At 42.9% G+C, this 19838-nt stretch overlaps 1 protein-coding gene across 1 annotated transcript in view; it reads right to left on the bottom strand.

Moving 5' to 3' along the window:
- LOC126247987 (protein dispatched) overlaps positions 1 to 19838 on the bottom strand; it is a 148787-nt gene that overhangs the window by 5951 nt on the left and 122998 nt on the right. The window contains exons 10-11 of the mRNA XM_049948570.1: positions 4273 to 4471; positions 3759 to 4134 (exon numbers count right to left, since the gene is read on the bottom strand). Of these exons, the coding sequence (XP_049804527.1) occupies positions 3759 to 4134; positions 4273 to 4471 (575 nt within the window). The remainder of the gene's footprint in view (positions 1 to 3758; positions 4135 to 4272; positions 4472 to 19838) is intronic.

Raw genomic sequence — 19838 nt, 5'->3', positions numbered from 1 at the left:
CAACTTCCCAGCACTTTAGAAAATGAAACCAAGCAAACAAACAACACATTTTGGAAAGATCGCGCAACATGTACACCGCGTATTCCTGCATTATGAATGTAAATACAAATTCCACCACATACAGTATGGTAGCTGCTGTAGCACGGAAATTGATATTGTGATGTGCTTTTGTTAACCAATCATAACTCATATCATGTGATCTCACCAGTCAATGGCAGCAGATACTCAGAGCATAGGACATGTGATGTAGTCAGCCAGTAACAACATCACTGCTACGTAACACGAACACACAAGTAGGAAAAGTTACTGATTTAAATTAATGTACATGAAGTATAGCTACAAGAAAATCTACGCTTCATTTATAATGTGGGTCCTCGAAAATTTTTTGCCGTTTTTTTCTGTGGGTGTGGTTAGGCTGAATCCAATGAGCACAGCTTAAATTGCAGCAGCTGAATATTTCTGACAATCCCAATTATAAATTTCACTGCTGTGCACTGAACATTTTGCGGGTTACTTGTAAGAATAGATGTTCCACTGAGCACTTTGACTTTCCCATAGAAAAGCCAATTATGCATGAAATTGTTCAAGAACTCACCTCACATGATAATCATTATTACATAATTGGTAATCTATGAAAGTACTACAATAAATATGAAAGACTAACCTTGAAGCTTGGTATTCTTTAGCTTGTGTTACCCTTTAAGCTATATCATATACAAATGTGCCAGTAAAATTTTAAATAGTGGCACAAATGTCTGGCCTTCTGAGCCTGAAATTTTTCTAAGTGCTTAGAAATTCCTAGCACATTCTGACACACAACATAATTCATCTTGTATAAAAGGAAATTTATTTTGAAAGTAAACCATCAGTCACAATATTTTCCCACTATCTGTTAGAAACGTAAACAGTTGTGACGTCACACCCATCAAAAGCAGTTAGTTGTAACGAAGTATTGCATAGTCTCCATCCTAAATCCTTTGACACATTTTGCTGTCAGCAGATGCTTGTGTGTGCACTGTGTTCTGTTGTAAATGACACATTTTATTTGCAACTAAAGTTTTATTTAGGTGCTATTCTCTCGTTTATATTTTATTGCTGCAGTATTATCCTGTAGTAGCAGGCTAAAGCAAAATTATCTGCTAGACTGTGTCAGGTCTTACCAGTGAAAATTATAAAAATTTAACTGAAAACTAAAATTATGGAAAATTCTCAGAGTTCTAAAAAAAAATCCTGTTTTTTTCCGGATTTTTTCCAGATGAAAGAACTCCCATGTTTTTCTCAGATTTCCCAGCATGTATGCACTCTGTGAAACAATGGTTGTGCATGCTTTCAATGTCTCCACTAAACAGCCTTGCCATATTTTGAAATTTCTTAAAAGTTTTAACAGTGTACATATACATTAAACTTTAGTTATTCAGTGGCATTTTGCAGCAGACATGAATTTTTAAGAATGTTCTGAATTAATTTTAACATTTAGCACATATTTAAAAGTAAATACTGGAAGTCTAGCCGTTTCTGCACACCAAATGTTCCAAATAATTGAAAAAAAAACCTCTCTCAACTGAAGCAAATGTCCCAGGAAAAGACATCGTGAACTGGCCCATTTTAGAAATATTGAAAAATGAAATATCTGTCTTTTGTCACCTTAGAAATTGCCTCTTTGGCAGCATAGTAATTGTTATTCCCATCTTTGGCTTTAAAAAAGTCTGGTGAAGCAGTAGCATTAATAACACTCCTATGTTTAGCTGTTTTGCATGATCTCTAATATCACCTTTTCCTTTATGTACAACAGAAAATTCTCTGGTACACACGGTGCAATAAACTCGTTCATTATTACTGTCATTAGACAGTTTCCAAAATTTGTATTCCTATTGCAGGTTAAAATTAAAAACACACTTTTTGCAGATGGCTAAATGATGAAACCAAAATATAAATAGGGATAAAATGATCAAACAGGTGTAGACAAGTACTTCATGAAAACAACAAACACATATGATTCTTGAGTTTCTCCCGGCGTATTTGATAATCAAAATATCCACGGGTGTGCTGCCGGTCTATAGTGTCCAACGGGCACAATATTTCGGCGATCATACATGTCGCCATCATCAGGTGAACTGACGGACTGAGCTCCTGTGAATGTGCCGGCACGGAGATATCCGTACGCTATGGCTGCTCAGAGGGAACTGGGTTCGGTCGCAGCGGCGGAGTGTAAATTACCTTTCCTTGACGTCTTGGTCAAGAGAAGGGCTGACAGCACCCTAGCTCATGGGGTGTATCGGAAGACAACGCACACTGATCTGTATTTGCACGCAGACAGCTGCCACCACCCTTCACAGAGGAATGGGGTACTTAAAACTCTAGTACATAGGGCGCGCACTATCTCTGACACAGAGAGTCTACCCCAGGAATTGGAACATCTGAGAACTGTATTTCGAAAAAATGGGTACTCAGAGTGGCAGATACAACGTGCTCTCCGCCCAACCACTGCAGCACAACCTGTTGAGATGGATGAAGTCACGAGAGAGGAGGTAGGCACTGCATTTATTCCATACACAGGCGCACTCTCGGGGAAAATCGCCCGCATTCTGAAGAAACACCGGGTCGGAACTGTGTTTTGTCCTCCGAATAAAACCTGTGTACTGGTGGGGAGCGCCAAAGATGACCTCGGTTTGAGGAAGGCCGGCGTGTACCAGATTCCGTGTCAATGTGGCAAGTCGTATATTGGTCAGACGATGCGTACCGTCGAGGATCGATGCCGTGAACACCAGAGGCACACTCGGCTGATGTATCCGAGCAAGTCGGCGGTCACTGAACATTGTTTGTCGGAAAATCACACTATGGAGTATGACCGCACGAGGATTCTGGTACAGACGTCGAGATACTGGGACAGCGTTGTTAGAGAGGCCATTGAAATTCGCACCAATGACGACCTCATAAACCGTGACTGTGGCTATAATCTTAGCAAGGCTTGGGAACCAGCGATTATGTTAATCAAGAGTAAATCGAGCAAACTTATAGTTGTGACGACCACGGCGGACAGAGCCATCACACCGATGTCATCTCAGACGCTGTCGCAATCTGTTCCACCGCGCGACCGTGGTGCGGGGCGCGGACGGCGGAGGGAGCGCGCCGCGGGCGGAGGGTATTTAAATTGGCCGCCGCCGCGACCGAACCCAGTTCCCTCTGATCAGCCATAGCGTACGGATCTCCGTGCCGGCACGTTCACAGGAGCTCAGTCCGTCAGTTCACCTGATGATGGCGACATGTATGATTGCCGAAATATTGTGCCCGTTGGACACTATAGACCGGCAGCACACCCGTGGATATTTTGATTAACAAACACTTATTCCATCCATTGTGTTGCCAAATGACTAAGTGAGAAGTTGTGGTCGAATCTATAGCTACATAGATAAATTTGTCCATACATGTTTATGAATTATACACAAAATATTCAACTTGATGCTCTGGTTAAATTGAACTCTCTGTTATAACCTTTGTCCTATGGGAGTCATACAGCATTATAGGAGAGACTCCCTGGAGTCTGGAAAGTATGGAGAGGAAACAGAGGCAAGTTGAACCTTTGAAATAGTTTGTGGGGTATGACTGGATTGCACAGTTGCTTGTGCCTGGTAGTTTTAACTTGTTTCACAATAATGAGCAAAAGTTTATTATTTCAGTTTTAGTCTCTGGTTAAAAATACATATTACTTGGTCAATTACAATTAAAGATAAATTAAGAGCATTCAGTTATCTGCTTACCTTGTTAATTCTTTCGAAAAGGAATTTCTCTGAGTAGTGCAACTCATACTGTTCAAATGGATGGCTGCTGTCAAACAGCTGGAAGTCTCTTGTGTCTGGAAGACTAAAACGTGGCCACCAGAATACAATAACAACACTTATTAATGCCAAAATGCCTAACATTGTGAGCCACATGTATTTAAATTTCAAAACAACTGTAACGACCAGTTTGTCAAAAGACAAAAATCTTCCACCACAGGAACACACATTTTCTGATCTCAGCCACCGAAAGGGAAACCTAGATCTACAGCACCAGTATTCTGACACCACAACACTAGCAGGTAGCCAAGTAACCATCATCCCAAAATTTGCCAATGTTGCAGTGCCTGCAAAAATACTGAAACAAAAGACCACAAAAACATTAATGACATTTTAATACATTCCAAAGATAAATGTTCATTAAACAAGAATTCTCTAGAATCATGACTTCAACATAATGAAGTTTAGTCACAATAAAAACTAACACAATGCTCACCTAAAACACCTTATTGCTGTTATGTAGCTCACACATGAGGTATAAAAAGCAGCTGCAGTTGTAAGAGATGTTACGAACATTGATAGTGCCGCATTAGACAATGCTTCCTCCATTAATTTCACCACTGTCCAGCTGTTTCTCTCTGCTTTAATACATTGCCACATTTTGCAGAATATAAACGCATCGTCAGCTCCAATACCTGGAAGATACATCATTGTAGCTCAGCATGAATAATACTGCAAAATTAAACACATTGCATTGCTACAATAAAGTAAATCTGTAAGTGAATTTGTAAGTACAAACTATAGAATCTGAAGTCTGCTCACGTGGAAATCTTCATTGTTATAAAGTTGATTTTTTTGTGCGTTTTGCGGTATTCAATCACTGTGGTGTATATGAATGATCTAGTATTGAACTCGGCTAACAGTCTATCGTCTTCTTCTTCTTCTTCTTCTTCTTCTTCTTCTTCTTGTTCATTTTTCACTTCAAGGTTTAAGCACCTGCATCTATCTATCATTTCCTGCACCAGGCAACAATGTACGTTGCTCGAGGTGCTAACCTACTCTCTGTTTGACTGTGCCTTAACAAGTGGGTAGCTGAAAGCCAATGTGGTAACACTGTAGAAGCATGTGCCAGATGCAAGCTGTTACTATTCAACCTGCCCCTGCCACTGCCAGGCAGCATGTCATTGGCCACGAGGTGGCGGCACAACCAAACATCAGAGGACAGCACCACAATGTGGCCTGCATGCACCGTCAATGATCGACACCATCACGGTTCACCAATAAACAAACAAACATCATATAACCCTGGAGCACAGAGTTCTCTCTCTCATTTACTTTTGTACATTCATCATAATAATTACTTGGACTATGCTCTCAGGAACTAACTGTGAACTGTATTGTGTACACTGTCCTGACTGTCCTCTGGAACCTGTATGAAATTTCATTGCTGTTCTCATTACAACTGTTAGATTTTTTTTTAATTTTTTAGATTATGTTTTTAAGGCGCAAAAAAGCTATGGTCATGAATGCCCATTGTGTGGCTTAGTGAAAAGTAAAAACAGGAATTTAAATCAGCAGCAATGGGAGCGAAACTCAAAGAGAGAAACTAAAAACAGAAGGAAATCTTTGAAAAGTGCTCTTGAAGGGGGGTTGTTTTCCCCGAAAAAAGCTTCAGATGAGCGATGTCTTCTCACTAACACTGATAAACTCAACGATACGATAAGCTGAGCATGAGTCATCTGCTAAAAGGGAAGATATATCAGGCGACAGCTGTAAACAGGCAAGTAGCGGATTAAAATAGTCTAGTTAAAATTACCTCCTCCCGACGACTGGTGGGAAGAGATCCAAGCACAGGGAAGAGGTTTTATGTCCCATAGTTTATTATCCTGAAGTGCAGACCAATGTGTGTGCCATAAAAGAGCAACACAGCGGTATAAAACGCTCTACAGATTGGCAAAGGAAACCATGCAAAGGGATTCAGTTATGCCACAGAGATGCCCCCCAAGTGGAGCATGTGGAGGCAGTCCTAAATCCAGTGGACGAGAGGGTGGACGGAATAAAGAGCTTGGAGGTTGAGAAGAGAGCTGAGCGAATCCGAGCATATAATATACTGTACCTGCTGATGGCAACGGATGTATTGGACATCCTGGAGAACAGTGTAAAGCTCCACAGTAAAAACAGAACACTGGTCAGGAAGCCAAAATCTAATAGGGGTGCTGTCAATAATATAGGCACTCCTGCCACCAAAGGTGGCCTTGGAGATGACAGTGTAAATAAATGTGGCATGCTCCATTTGTGCACATAGAGCACCAAATGCCCGACAATAAACTATAGGGGAGGTACTATCATTGGGAAGCTGACAAAGATCACGGAGAAGGCAGGTCCGGGGACAAAGCCAAGGTGGCGCCGTACTCCCATTTGTCAAGCAAGTTTTAGGAAATTGGAAGGAAAGTGAATGTAGCAGCTGACGGAAGCGGACTCCTGGTGGTAGTAGAGAGGAAGGGTTGCATGCATACCCTAATTTCAAGGAGGTGTCGAAAAGAAGGGCATAGGTCAGATGAGCAGGCATGGAAGACAGATGACTAGCGTAACGACTCAGAAGGACAGCTCAGAGATTGGACAGCGGAGGTTCAGCAGTCTCAGTGTAAGGGCTCTCCAAGGGGCTAGTGTAAAAAGCTCTGGATGCTAAACGCAATCCATGGTGGTGAACAGAATCTAGATGCCAAAGAATAGACGGCCATGCAGAGGAGTAAACTATGCTTCCACAGTCCAATTTTGAGTGCACTAACATGTGATATAGGTGGAGGAGTACCACTCGGTCCGCTCCCCAGGAGGTACCACTCAGAACACGGCGGGTGTTGGGGGAGCTCAGACAGTGACCCGAAAGATATGAAACATGGGAAGACCAACAAAGTTTTCTGTCAAACCTAAGTCCCAAGAATTTGGCAACGTCTGCAAAAGAAAGGTCAACAGGGCCTAGATGTAGGGAAGGAGGATAAAACTCCTTATGACGCCAAAAATTTACACAGACAGTCTTACTGGGAGAAAATTGGAAGCCAGTTTCGATGCTCCATGAGTGTTGGCAATCGAGACATCCTTGAAGATGTCGTTCGAGAAGGCTGGTCCGTTGAGAGCTATAGTAGATTGTAAAATCATCAACAAAGAGGGACCGCAAAACATCGGGAAGGAGACAATCTATAATTGGATTTATGCTGATGGTAAATAGTACAACACTTAGCACGGAGCCCTGGGGCACCCCGTTTTCTTGGGGAGAAAGTACGGGATAAAGTAGTGTTCACCCGCACCTTAAATGTGCGCTCTGTCATAAATTCACGGATGGAAAGGGGTAGCCGACCTCGAAAGCCCCATGAGAACAGTGTGCGGAGGATGCCTGAAAATTGTTCAAGACGTAAGTGGAGAGAGCAACAACATGGTCAACTGCAGAACGATGCTTTCGGAAGCCACATTGGACACTTGTTAAAAGGTTTCAGGACACCAGCCTAAATGGCAATTTACCATACGCTCCAAAACCTTACAAACACTACTTGTGAGAGAGATTGGGTGAGAGCTGGAGGGGAGATGTTTGACCTTTCCAGGTTTCGGAACAAGAATGATGATAACTTCCCGCCATCTTCTGGGAAAGGTACTGTCGACCCAAAGTCGATTATAAAGGCGAAGGAGGTTGCACAGACTAGGGTATGATAGATGCAGCAACATTTGGACATTGACACCATCCAGTCCTGGAGCAGACGAGCGAGAGGAGGAGAGTGCATGTCTGAGTTCCCACATAGAAAAAACAGCATTATTGCTTTCACGTTCTTGAGAGGAAAAAGCAAGAGGCTGCTCTTCTGCTACCCGTTTCTTTGAGAGAAAGTCTGGTGGGTAATTATAAGAGCTCGAAATCTCAGCAAAGTGTCGACCCAGTGAGTTAAAGAGATTGCGGCCGGCTACACTAAGGTATCCTGCGTGACAGCCCAGAGGTCAGGAAAAAACTGGACGTGCCGGATATCCATCGGATTGAACTCCAAAAAACTGATAAGGGAGTGAAGGTATTAAAGGAGCTGGTAAAGAAATCCCAGCTTGCCTTCTTGCTATCGCGTATGATGCACCAGCATCGCACACGTAACTGCTTATTGTGTATACAGTTGGCCAACATAGGATGACAGCAGAAAACATGAAGAGCACGTCTCTGCGCATGTATTGCGTCACGGCAACTGTATGAAAGGCAAGTTTAGAGAAAAAAACTTTTATGCAATGGCACACTAATTGAGAATGGTCTACACCTGCAGGAAATGAGCCAGATGATACATCGGGTGTCCATAATTAAAGTTCCAGTTTCTAAACACTGTAGAAAGAGAACCACTACTCAAATGACATAAATCTGAACAGCATATTATTGGAGCAGGAGGAAACATCAAGAAATACAAAAAAATTTAGCAAAAATTTGACCACTAGCTGTAAACATCAGAATATGCACACCAGCAGCTGCGTGACAAGGCTGTTCCTCATTTGTATCTCAGATACCCAACATGATTATCTCCATGAAAGATCGCACATTGCTGGTAAAGCTCTTTTACACAAAAATGGCTTTGGTCTGACATCTGCTTCGGGACTGGAGAAAATGATGTGCAATGTGGCAGAGGGAGGAAAGCAGTAGATCCAATGTCTGTCAAAGATGTGACCACAGCATTGCAGGAAGGGGTCAAGTGGTGGGGTGTTAACAAGCAGTGCACAGGGAATTGCCTGAACGTTGGACATTCCTGCAAGCTCAGTGCATAAAATCCTACAAAACATCCTGCATTGCTACCCATACAAAATCACCCATCTTCAGGAGTTGATTCCTGCTGACCTACCAGCAAGACAAATGTGCGCTCTGGAATTTCTTGCTTGCATGAAAGTGGACAATCAATGACCATGGAACATACTGTGGACAGATAAAGCTCACTTCCATCTCCAAGTCAATATGCAGAATAGCAGAATATGGGCAATGGAAAATACGCATGCATATCAACTGGTACCATTACATTCTGCAAAAAGATGACTGTATGTAGTGCGGGACTGATGGCACTGTTTATTATAGACTCATAGTTTTTTGAGAACATGAGTCCTGCAGGCTCTATTACCCGTACCATCACTGGTAAATGCTGTAAGAGTCTTGTGCGCCAGCACCATCTAACCCTTCAATAGTGTGGATGTGTGGGTATAATCATATTTATGCAAGGTAGTGCTTCTTTGGACATTGCACAACCAGTGAAGCAGCTGCTGCAGAGGCATTTCGGAAATGCTACAATTGTCAGCTGTCATTTCCCTACAGCATGGCCATCCACATGCCCTGATCTTAATCCGTGTGATTTCTGTCTGTGAGGTTATGCAAAAGACGATGTGTTCAGCACTTCAACTATGAACGTAGTGAATTGAAGGCATGCACTGCACAACACATTCTGAACATGATCCTCAAGACACTCTGATATGTTGTGAAACGTGCTGTTTGTCAGTTTCAACTTGTGGCAGAAAACAGTGGACAGCATATTGAACATGTCTTGCATCAGTCTCATGACAATCAGAAACCAATGTCATTTTGCTTTTTATGTGGTTTTTGGCCCCAGGACAATTAAAAATCAATTTTTCCAATCCAATTTGGCACAACATTGCCGTGGTGGATGGGCTTACCTAACTAACAGTGCAATAATAGTACGGATGGTGTAATGTGCAACTCAAACCATAGCCGTCTTATTGTGTTTCGTCTGTCATTTGTAGCTCAACTCGTTTATGTTCAGATGCTTACAGTGTCACCTATTGGTAAACTAACTAGACCACCAATTTCAAATGCCCCCCCCCCCCCCCCCTCCAATTGGTGGAGGGCCAAAACGCCACTCAGCTGCTCTGTTTCCATGTTTTTTTGTATATGCTATTACTTTCAATTTATATCCCATATCATCTGAATACCTTTTTTTTCCATTATGAAACTAGCTACTAACAAAAATATTGTACTGTTACTGATAACACAAATCACTTTCAGTTCAAGGTCACTGGCACCGTAGACTGTAATGATGCATCACAGGATATACAGTGTTCTGGGTTTGTGATGGTGGGGCAGGAGGGAGACAGTGTTAGCAAGCTTGTGAATCCCCACAACTCATATTCGTTGCATCAATGCACTGCTGCTGCCATCTGAATCCAGTGTTGCCAGATACAGATAGGTTTCCCACGGTGTCAAATACATGGCCATTTTTAAAACTGGTGGGAATTTTAAATCAAACACTGAGCATTTTTACATTAATTTCAAGTATAAAATGCACATGAATTTTGGAGGCAATTTTTCAAAGAAAAAAGTGCATCTTGTAGTCCATATAATGTAGTAAAAGACTTTTGCAAATTTTTTTAAAAATTTTAACGAATTACATTAAATCACATTCTCTATTCCCGATAATGTAAAGCATTACTAATTTACAGTGTTCCAGTCAAATTCTCTCTGCTGCCTCTACAAGGTGAAATTTTTTTCTATTATTTAAAAAGATCATGCTTTCATTCCTTCACCTCAACAATGGTAAGCCATCGGTGAGCAATGAGCCTCCACCTCTACGACTTGGCCTCTTTGGACTTGGGTGCAATAAGTTTGTATTCGCTGGTTTATTGAACTTAGTACTTGCGATTAACTGACAGCCATTCCCTTGTAGTCCATCTGTATTTTGAATTTATCCTAATTTCACCCAATGGTGATAGTCCTCCCCATGAGACATTTAAGTTCTAGAGTTGTCAGTTTGCCATAAACACCAGACTCAGTTCACATAATTTCAAAAGCTCTTAATAATTCTTGTTCAGACAATTACATCGGTGGATTTTATGTGAAAAAAGGCTTTTATGTTTGTTAAAATAAAGTTGATATTGTTTTATTTCTACCTGGGAATTTTTTTTTTCCTGGGGAGCCAGCTTAAGGTCACTACAGTCATTGGTGAAAAGGTGTTCAGTAAAGGCAGTTGTACAAATTGTGACAATTCCGAAAGTAAATTGTGATTTCAGGACAGTTTTCCACAAGATTTTGTATCACGTAACTGGTGTTCTGATGTTCAATTCTCCTTTCAGTACGGCCGCTCTCAACACAGACGTTACAACAGTCACAGCAAGTGATGCAGCACACCCATGTACCACTGTTCGAGAAGTTAGCTGGCATCAACATGCCACCAGAAGTATCCAACTGACTTTCACAGATCAACTGAACGGTAAAAGGAATCGAGTCAGTGTCACCACCATTCCTGCTTTTGATAAGAAGATGGAACCCTGGCTAAATTACACTGCTTGACTGAAACTGCATTTCCCCCACAGGCAATCTGAGGTGATACCCAGCAACAGGTCTTTTATTAGCCTATTCAGGTCTTTAAGTTTATAGATTCCTCTAATAGCTGAGCCCCAAGATCAAACGTGGGGTTTGACTTACTGTACAACCATCTTAAGGTGATATTGTGATTCCCAGATACATGTGGCAATTGCTTGCCACAAATTTTTTTAGCTGTCACAAAAAGGAATGTCAAATGTACCAAGAATGGAAAATGCAGTTACAGGATCTTTCTCAGGGCTGTCATTTCCAGTGCACTAGTTTGAAATGTAAACAATCCTATAGTGACATTTTGTTTAGACACATGATCCTTGTACATTAACAGGACAAGGGAGATTGGAAGGATTTGATGAAACTCAGTGATACCTCGTTGTCAGCTCATCATCTGTTCATTTGAGCATTTTAACAGACAATGCGATCCTTGCAGCTGTACGAGAGCCATATCAGTTGTTTTCAACTTGTCCAGCATGCAGGCACTGACTGCACCAATAATGTTCAGGAAGCACAGGTTCTCAGAACACAACTACACTCACACTATCCCCCCAGAGAATTTGAGTGACTCGGTTTTCAGGATGTTGCAGTCCTGCAGCAATTGTTTCCTCTCTCACCAATGGTAACAGTGCTATTTTAGAAAAGCAAAATGTACATTTTGTTGCAAACTGGGACACAAGATGGAAGATGTAACTCCACCAACAAAAAGACCTTAGATAACATGCGCCTTTGGGATATAGATTTGGATACTGAAACTGATGTTTGGAGGCCAGGTCCGAACGTTCTCCAAGTTCAGCCAGTGTTACACAGGTTGACCAGTACGCTGACATTGGAATTACAAATTAACACCATTCTAGTCAAGTTCCACACTGACATAGGAACCTCCACAATAATTACCAATGTGCCTACCTACAAGGAGCTGGGGTCGCAGCCGCTTCAACCATTTGCCAAACAGTTGAAGAATTACAGTAACAATAACATTACTGTATTATGATGATTTAGATCCACCATACAGTATCATGGATTGCCTTTTATGGCTCATGTCTAGGTAGTTTCAACAAAAAGAGCTATGCAAATTTTGGCATTGGATCTTTTCAACAAATTATATTTGGAAGTGGTTGAGTCCCCCTATGTCTGAAGTTCAGGATTGCTCCATAATACAACACTCTAGTTCAAAGCATCTTCTCGACTGCTGGCTGGACAGGATGCAGGCTCCAGTGACTCTCCAGGACAGTGTTTTCACACAAACACTGCATTCGCGCCATCGATAATGCATGTTTGCATCCACACAGTCAGTAACTGAGTTCTCTAGCCAAACCAGTGGCCCACAATGACCGTCTATCAGGGCCACTGCTACATTGGTGTCACTTTCATAACAATGTGGGGACAAGGGTTGTGCCACTGGGTACACATTGGTGGGTCCCGGTGCAGGTCATTAAGCACTTGGGTCAGGCCGTAGCAGTAATCTGGCTCCCGGACCAGTAATCTGGCTCCCAGACCAGCCATGGCTCACAGGCACATTAGTCAGCTTCACCCTCAAAAGGACCAAGGTACTCCACCAGTCTTTTTGTTCCAGGCATCCATCATCCGGGTTATGAGAGGGTTGATCTACTGCCGCAGCACCACAAAATTTAGCAGTTGGAGCCCTCTGGTCAGCACAATGCTGACATCCACGACAAGGAGACAAGCAGCTCCCATCCCATTGGACATCAACAGGGAGGGTCCAGGGTGACCACCTGCAATGGACGCCTCTGACTCACTTCCGAGATGTTGAAATGATCAACCGTCTCTTCACCTGGGGAGGGGAGAGGTTCTGTATCAGGACACGTAAGTCCACTTGCCTCTGTGTACTCCTCAGGTGCAAGGACTCTGTATTCGCCAGCTTACTGAACTTAGTGCTTGTGGTTAACAAGATATCAATTCCCTTTTGATCTGTCTGTACTCTGAAGTTGTTCTAATTTCATTCAACAGTCAAAGTGGTCCACACCAGATATAGAAGGTCTAGAGTTGTCCATTTGTCACAAACTCCAGAAACAGTTCACATAATTTCAGAAGAGTTTTATGTTCTTTATTCAGACAATTAGTTACAATAGTTAATTTCATGTGATGCATGACTTTTATGTTTGTTAAAATAAAGTTGATATTGCTTTATGTCTACCTAAGAACTTTGTTTTGGTTGTGGAGCCTGTGTAAGGTCACTACAAAACCACTGTCCATTAATAACTACGAGAAAACACAGTAAGCCAAACACACTGTGGGATATCCCTGACAGAGTAAAACAAGAATCAAAAAAGTATTGTTTCTACAATGCAGCAAGTTTATTTTTATGTACCTAATAGCTAACATTATATGCCCAGCAAACTTGCCCACATGCACATTGAAGGGACAGAAAACTCCGTTAACACACTGAAGAAGATGATGATGATCATGATAATGATCATGATCATTGTTTTGTTCTGTTTTAGGGTGCAAAAACAACTACGGTCACATGCGCCCATGTCAAAACTGTGGAATATGAAGACAAAGGAGAGGAGTTAAAAACTGTTGCACGTCCATCCTATTCAATGGAAGAGAAGACAGCTAAAAACAAGAATGTGGAGAAAGGTCTATAAAATACACCATAGAATGACGGAGGTCCAGAACAAAAATTAAATGGCCTTTGCCATATTGCTATGAAGGATCAAAAGTAAAACATGGTCGACAGTCCTTGTGTCATTCACTAAAACGGCCGATAACTCAGACGGCAAACACAAACAGGAATGTAAGCAGCTGAAAAATGAGCATTCCATCAGGAAATGACAGACAGTCAAAAGTTGTGCACAAAGTGGTGGGGGAGCACCACTTAACAAATGGCGATGTCTCAAGAGACAGTGCCCAACACGTAACCTTATTAAAATGATCTCCTCGTGGTGAGAGGCCCAAGAGGAGGTCATCCAAGCCGCTGGGAGAAGCTTAATAACCCAGAGCTTGTTCCCACGAAGGGAGGACCAGTAGTGATGCCACAGTGACACCACCTGCTGACAGACAGCAACAAAGACATCATCGGAGGGAATATAAGAATTAGTGGGCTGAGAAACAAGGACTGTAGCCTTGGCAGCAACATCAGCAGCCTCGTTTCCTATCAGACTAACATGACCAGGAACCCACATAAACATCACAGTGTCTCCATCAAGAGTGAGCAAGTAACAACTTTCCTGAACCAGTTGCAGTAAGGGATGGACAGTGTGCAGCACACAGAGGCTTTGAAGAGCACAGAGTCTGAGCAGATGACACAAATGAAAAGCCTGTGTCGCCGGATGTACTGCACGGCCTGATGGAGGGTGAAGAGCTCTGCTGTAATTACTGATCATTGTTCCGGAAGCCGATATCGAAAAATGTCGACGCCAATGACGAAGGCATACCCAACACCATGGTCAGTTCGAGAGCCATAAGTGTACACAAAGGTACTACTGCGAAATGCCACGCAAAGGTCATGAAACTGAAGATGATAGAGTGATTGATGTTGGAGCAATGTCCTTAGGAAGCGAATGAAGGCTAAGGTGAACACGGGCTGCTGCACAAAACCAAGGTGGTGAAAGGTTCACACCCACTGGGAAAGTTGCAGGAAGTGTGAAGTTAACCTCGAAGCCACGGTGTTGAAGGGTTCATAACCACCGGAAAAGCTGCCGGAGAAAGAGCCGAAAGCGAACTCCAGGAGGTAACAGAGAAGAGGGATGTGCCCCATACTGACGATCAAAGGAGTCCTCAAAGGAGGAGGCAGAAGGAGGCATAGGATGGATGGCCTTGCATGGCAGACCAACGGCATGCATATCTGCTGAGGAGAAAGTCACGGTGATATGACAGCTGTTGTTGGGCAGCTTCTGCATACAAACTCTCAACCGGGCTAGTGTAAAAGGCCAAATGGATGCCACAATGGTGGATAGTATTGAGATGGTGTAATACGGACGGACATGCAGATGCATAAACGAAACACCCACAGTCTAGTTTCAAATTGACAAGGGACTGGTACAAACAGAGGAGGATGGTTAGATATGCGCCCCAGGAAGTACCATTGGGGATACGTTGGACACTGAGGGACCACATACAGAGGGCTTTTAGACACATGGGAGGACCAAGAGTATTTTCTATTGAGCATGAGCCTCAGGAATTTCGTAGTTTCAATGAATGGAAGAGCAACATGCCCAAGATGTAAAGATGGTGGAAGAAACCAATAGCACCACCAGAAATTCATACAAACGGTTTTGTCAGTGGAAAAACGAAAACCACTGCCGATGCACCATGAGTAAAGATGATCATGACAGAGCTGCAGACACTGCTCAATGAGACAAGTCCATGGAGAACTGCAGTAGATAAGAAAATCGTCAAAAAAAAAAGAGTCGGAAATGCCCAGCGGGAGACAGGCCATTATAGGGTTAATTGTGATAGCAAAGAGGATTACACTCAGGATGGAACTTTGAGGCACACCATTTTCCTGAATAAATGTGTCCGACAAGGCAGAACACACATGTACCTTGAATACTCTGTCTTTAAAAAATTCCTGAAGGAAACAGGGCAGGCTGCCACAGAAGCTCCACGTGTAGAGAGTATAGAGAATATCAGTCCTCCAACAGGTGTTGTAGGCTTTGACCAAATCGAAAAATATAGCCACAGTTTGGGATTTCTGCAGAAAACCACTCATGACATGGGTGGACAGAGTGACGAGATGGTCAACTGCAGAATGCCATGCTCGAAATCCACACTGCGCATTCGTTAGTGAATCGCAAGACTCGAGCCGCCATACCAGCCGGGCATGAATCATATGTTCCATCACTTTGCAAACATAGCTAGTGAGAGACATGGTGCTGTAGCTTGAAGGAAGGTGTTTGTACTTACCAGGCTTAGGTATGGGTATGACAGTGGCTTCACACCAGGGTCTGGGAAAGATGCCCTCTGCCCAGATGTGGTTCTACATATTAAGCAGAAAGTGCTTGCCCGCAAGAGAAAGGTGCTGCAACATCTAAATGCGAACAGCGTCTGGCCCTGGGGTGGAGGATAGGGATGAAGTGAGAGCACAATAGAGCTCCCTCATAGTAAAGGCGACATTGTAGCACTCACAGTCGCCCAAGCCGCCTCCACTAGTTTCTGAGGGACGAAGGCAGGGTGATAGTGGGATGAGGTCGAAATCTCCTTAAAATGGCAGCCTTAGGTGTTGGAAATAGCAACTGGGTCCTCGATGACATTGTCTATTACTGTCCAGCTGGAAATTGGGGAATGGATTTTGGTCCCAGAGAACCGTTGGAGGTTGGCCCACACGACAGAAGAGGGACTGGTACTGTTAACCAACTAGTGAATGAAATCCAGCTAGCTCTTTTGCTATCCCAAAGAACACAACGACACTGTGCATGCATCTGTTTATAACGAATGCAGTTTGCCATTGTAGGATGATGGTTAAAAACACGGAGAGCACGTCCCAGTGCCACAGTCCACCAAGGGACCAGGACACTGAGTGGTAAAGAGGATGTGTGAGGAATGGAACATTCTGCGGTGGTGAGGATAATGTTTGTAAGATATTCCACCTGAGCATCACAACTGGGAAAATGTTGTTCATCGAAGGACATCAGGGAGGAGTAAAGCCTCCAGTTGGCCTTAGTAAGCTGCTATTTGGGTGTGGACGGAAGTGGGGTAGGAGTCAGCAAACGGACAGGCCACGGCAAGTGGTCGCTCATGTAGGTGTCAGAGAACGGACCACTTGAGATGATGGGCAAGCTGGGCAGTGCACAAGGATAGGTCCAAAAGGGAACAGGTGTGTGTGGAGTCTGGAAGAAGTATGGGTGCTCCGGTGTTAAGGCAGAAGAGGTTAAGTTGATTAAGAAGGTCAGCCAAGAGGGCACCTCTTGGAAATTTTCTGGAACCTCAAAGGGTATGTTGCGCATCAAAGTCACCGAGTAGCAGAAAGGGGCTGGGAAGCTGCCCAATAAGATGCACAGAGTCTGCCCTGGTGACATCATACAATGGAGGGATGTAAACAGTACAAAGGGAAATGGTCAAGTGAGAAAGGAAAAGGTGAACTGCAACAGCTTGAAGGTGGGTAGCCAGGGAGATGGGTTGACTATGAATATCATCCTGTATGAGCAGCATGACTTCCCCACGAGATGGAATGCCAACCTCAGGGGGAAGGTGAAAACAAACCGGGACGAAATGTGAGAGCTCAAAGCAGCTGTGAGGACGCAATTTTGTTTCCTGAAGGGAGAGTACAAGTGGACGCTATGAGTCTAAGAGCAGCCATAAATCCTCTTTGTTGGACCGAAGGCCATGAATGTTCCATCAGAGTCTAGATGAGCAAAAATGAAGGGGTGTCACCTCAGCAGCTGCTGAGTACCAGCTTTCAAAGACTTGCTGCTACAAGGCACAGACGCAGGACAATCCTGCCCCATGAGGTCTGCAGAAGTGTCGGTATTCTTCTGCTGTCACCCTGAGGAGTCCAGGATGGAAAAGCGGTTGGGGGTGTCCACTGGCAAAACGGAGGTCGGCCAGGTGAGGGTATCATGTGGCAACACTGTCGAAGAGGATCTTCGAGTTGGTGAAGAAGAAGACAGTTTGCCTTTGTCTGGCTTCTAAGAGACTTTCCAGTTAGCAGAGGAAGACTTAGGTGTTGATTGGCTGGAGGGATGTAGGAAGTCTTCACGGCAATATTCCTTCTGTCCTTTCTGGCCTGCCAGTTATGTAGCTGGTGACTTCATTCTGTGAGGCGAAGGTTTGGTGACGTGTTGCACAGCTGTAAGAGGAGATGGTGATGCTACCATGACGCTGGACGATTTCACAACCACTGTGAAGTCGCATGTCTGCGTGGCCATGTCCTTTGTGGGGCAAGATGTAGCGATAACAGTACTGTGGGTGCCAGATGGTAGAACACAGGGTTTGCGACTAGCAAACAACATGTAAGCGACCAGGTAAGGCACTTTTTCCTTCACCCAGATTTCCTGGACAGCCTGCTCATTGAGACACATGGGACAATTGTGGGAGGAGATGGCATGGTCACCATTGCAGTTGATGCAATGGGGAGGAGGAGGCAATCGCCCTCGTGAGCATCCCTACCACAGGTTATATATTTAGCTGGGTGTCGACAGGACTCTCCAGGATGGTTGTAATGATGTCAGTGGTAGCAGTGCATCAGATTCGAAATCTATAGTTTTATTTATTTACATGTCTAGTTCCGTAAGACCAAATTGAGGAGAAAATCTCCAAGGTCATGGAACGTGTCAGTAAATGAAATTACAACATAAAAATAATAACAGACAAAATAAAATGTTTATGAACCGAAAAAAAATCAAGCCACAAGTTGAAGTATGCGCAATGAACAATATAACATAAGAATCAGCTTAATTTTTCAAGGAACTCCTCAACAGAATAGGAGTGACCCATGAGGAAACTTCAGTTTCGATTTGAAAGCGCATGGATTACTGCTAACATTTTTCAATTCTTGTGGTAGCTCACTGAAAGTGGATGCAGCAGTATATTGCACACATTTCTGCACAAGAGTTAAGAGAGTATGATCTAAATGCAGACTGGATTTCTGCCGAGTATTAACTGAGTGAAAGCTGCTAATTCTTGGGAATAAGGTGACACTGTTAACAAGAAATGGCAGTAAAGAATATATAGAGAGAGGCCAAAGTTAAAATACCCAGACTAGTGAACAGGGTCAACAAGAGGTTCGCAAACTTACACCAATTATTGCCCAAACTGGCCGTTTGTGAGCCAAAAATATCCTTTTAGAATGGGAAGAGTTACTCCAAAATACAATACCATACAACATACGTGAATGAAAATAAGCAAAGTACACTAATTTTTGTGTCAAACAATCACTTACGTCAGATACCATTCGAATAGTGCAAATGGCAGCATTAAGTATTTGAACAAGATCGTGAATGTGGGCTTTCCACGACAGTTTACTATCTATCTGAACACCTAGAAATCTAACTGTTCAGTTTCACTAATCATATGCCCAGTCTGTGAAATTAAAATGTCGGGTTTTGTTGAATTGTGTGTTAGAAACTGTAAAAACTAAACTTACTGTGATTTAGCATTAGTTTATTTTCTACAAGCCATTAACTTATGTCAAGAACTGCACTGTTTGAAACAGAGCCAATGTTGCACACAACATCCTTTACTACCAAGCTAGTGTCATCAGCAAACAGAAATATTTTAGAATTACCCATAAAACTAGAGGGCATATCATTTATATAAATAAGGAACAGGAGTGGCCCCAACAGTGATCCCTGGGGCCCACTTAGACCCCCCATCATAGCCATTCTCAACACTGTGAATACTGACCTTTTCTTGTCTGTTGTTGAAGGAGGAGGTGAAACACTTGTGAGCTACTCCCCATACCCCGTAATGGTCCAAATTCTGGAGCAATAGTTTGTGATCAACACAATCAAACACCTTAGTTAATTCAAAAAATATGCCTAGTGTTGAAACCTTTTGTTTAATCCATCCAGTAACTCACAGAGAAAAGAGAATATAGCATTTTCAGTTGTTAAATGGCTTATAAAGCCAAACTGTACATTTGATAGCAAATTTTGTGATATAAAATGATCAATTATCCTTAACATATACAGCCTTTTCAATAACTTTAGCAAACACTGATGGCATAGAAATAGGACTAAAATGGTCTAAATTATCCCTTTCTCCCTTTCCATAAAGTAACTTTACTACTGGATACTTTAATCGTTCAGGAAACTGACCATTCTTAATGGAAA

The sequence above is a fragment of the Schistocerca nitens genome, chromosome 3 (assembly GCF_023898315.1).
Source record: "Schistocerca nitens isolate TAMUIC-IGC-003100 chromosome 3, iqSchNite1.1, whole genome shotgun sequence".
Classification (NCBI taxonomy): Eukaryota; Metazoa; Arthropoda; class Insecta; order Orthoptera; family Acrididae; genus Schistocerca; species Schistocerca nitens.
Note: the sequence above shows the minus strand (reverse complement) of the source record. Positions and strands in the feature narration are given on the sequence as shown.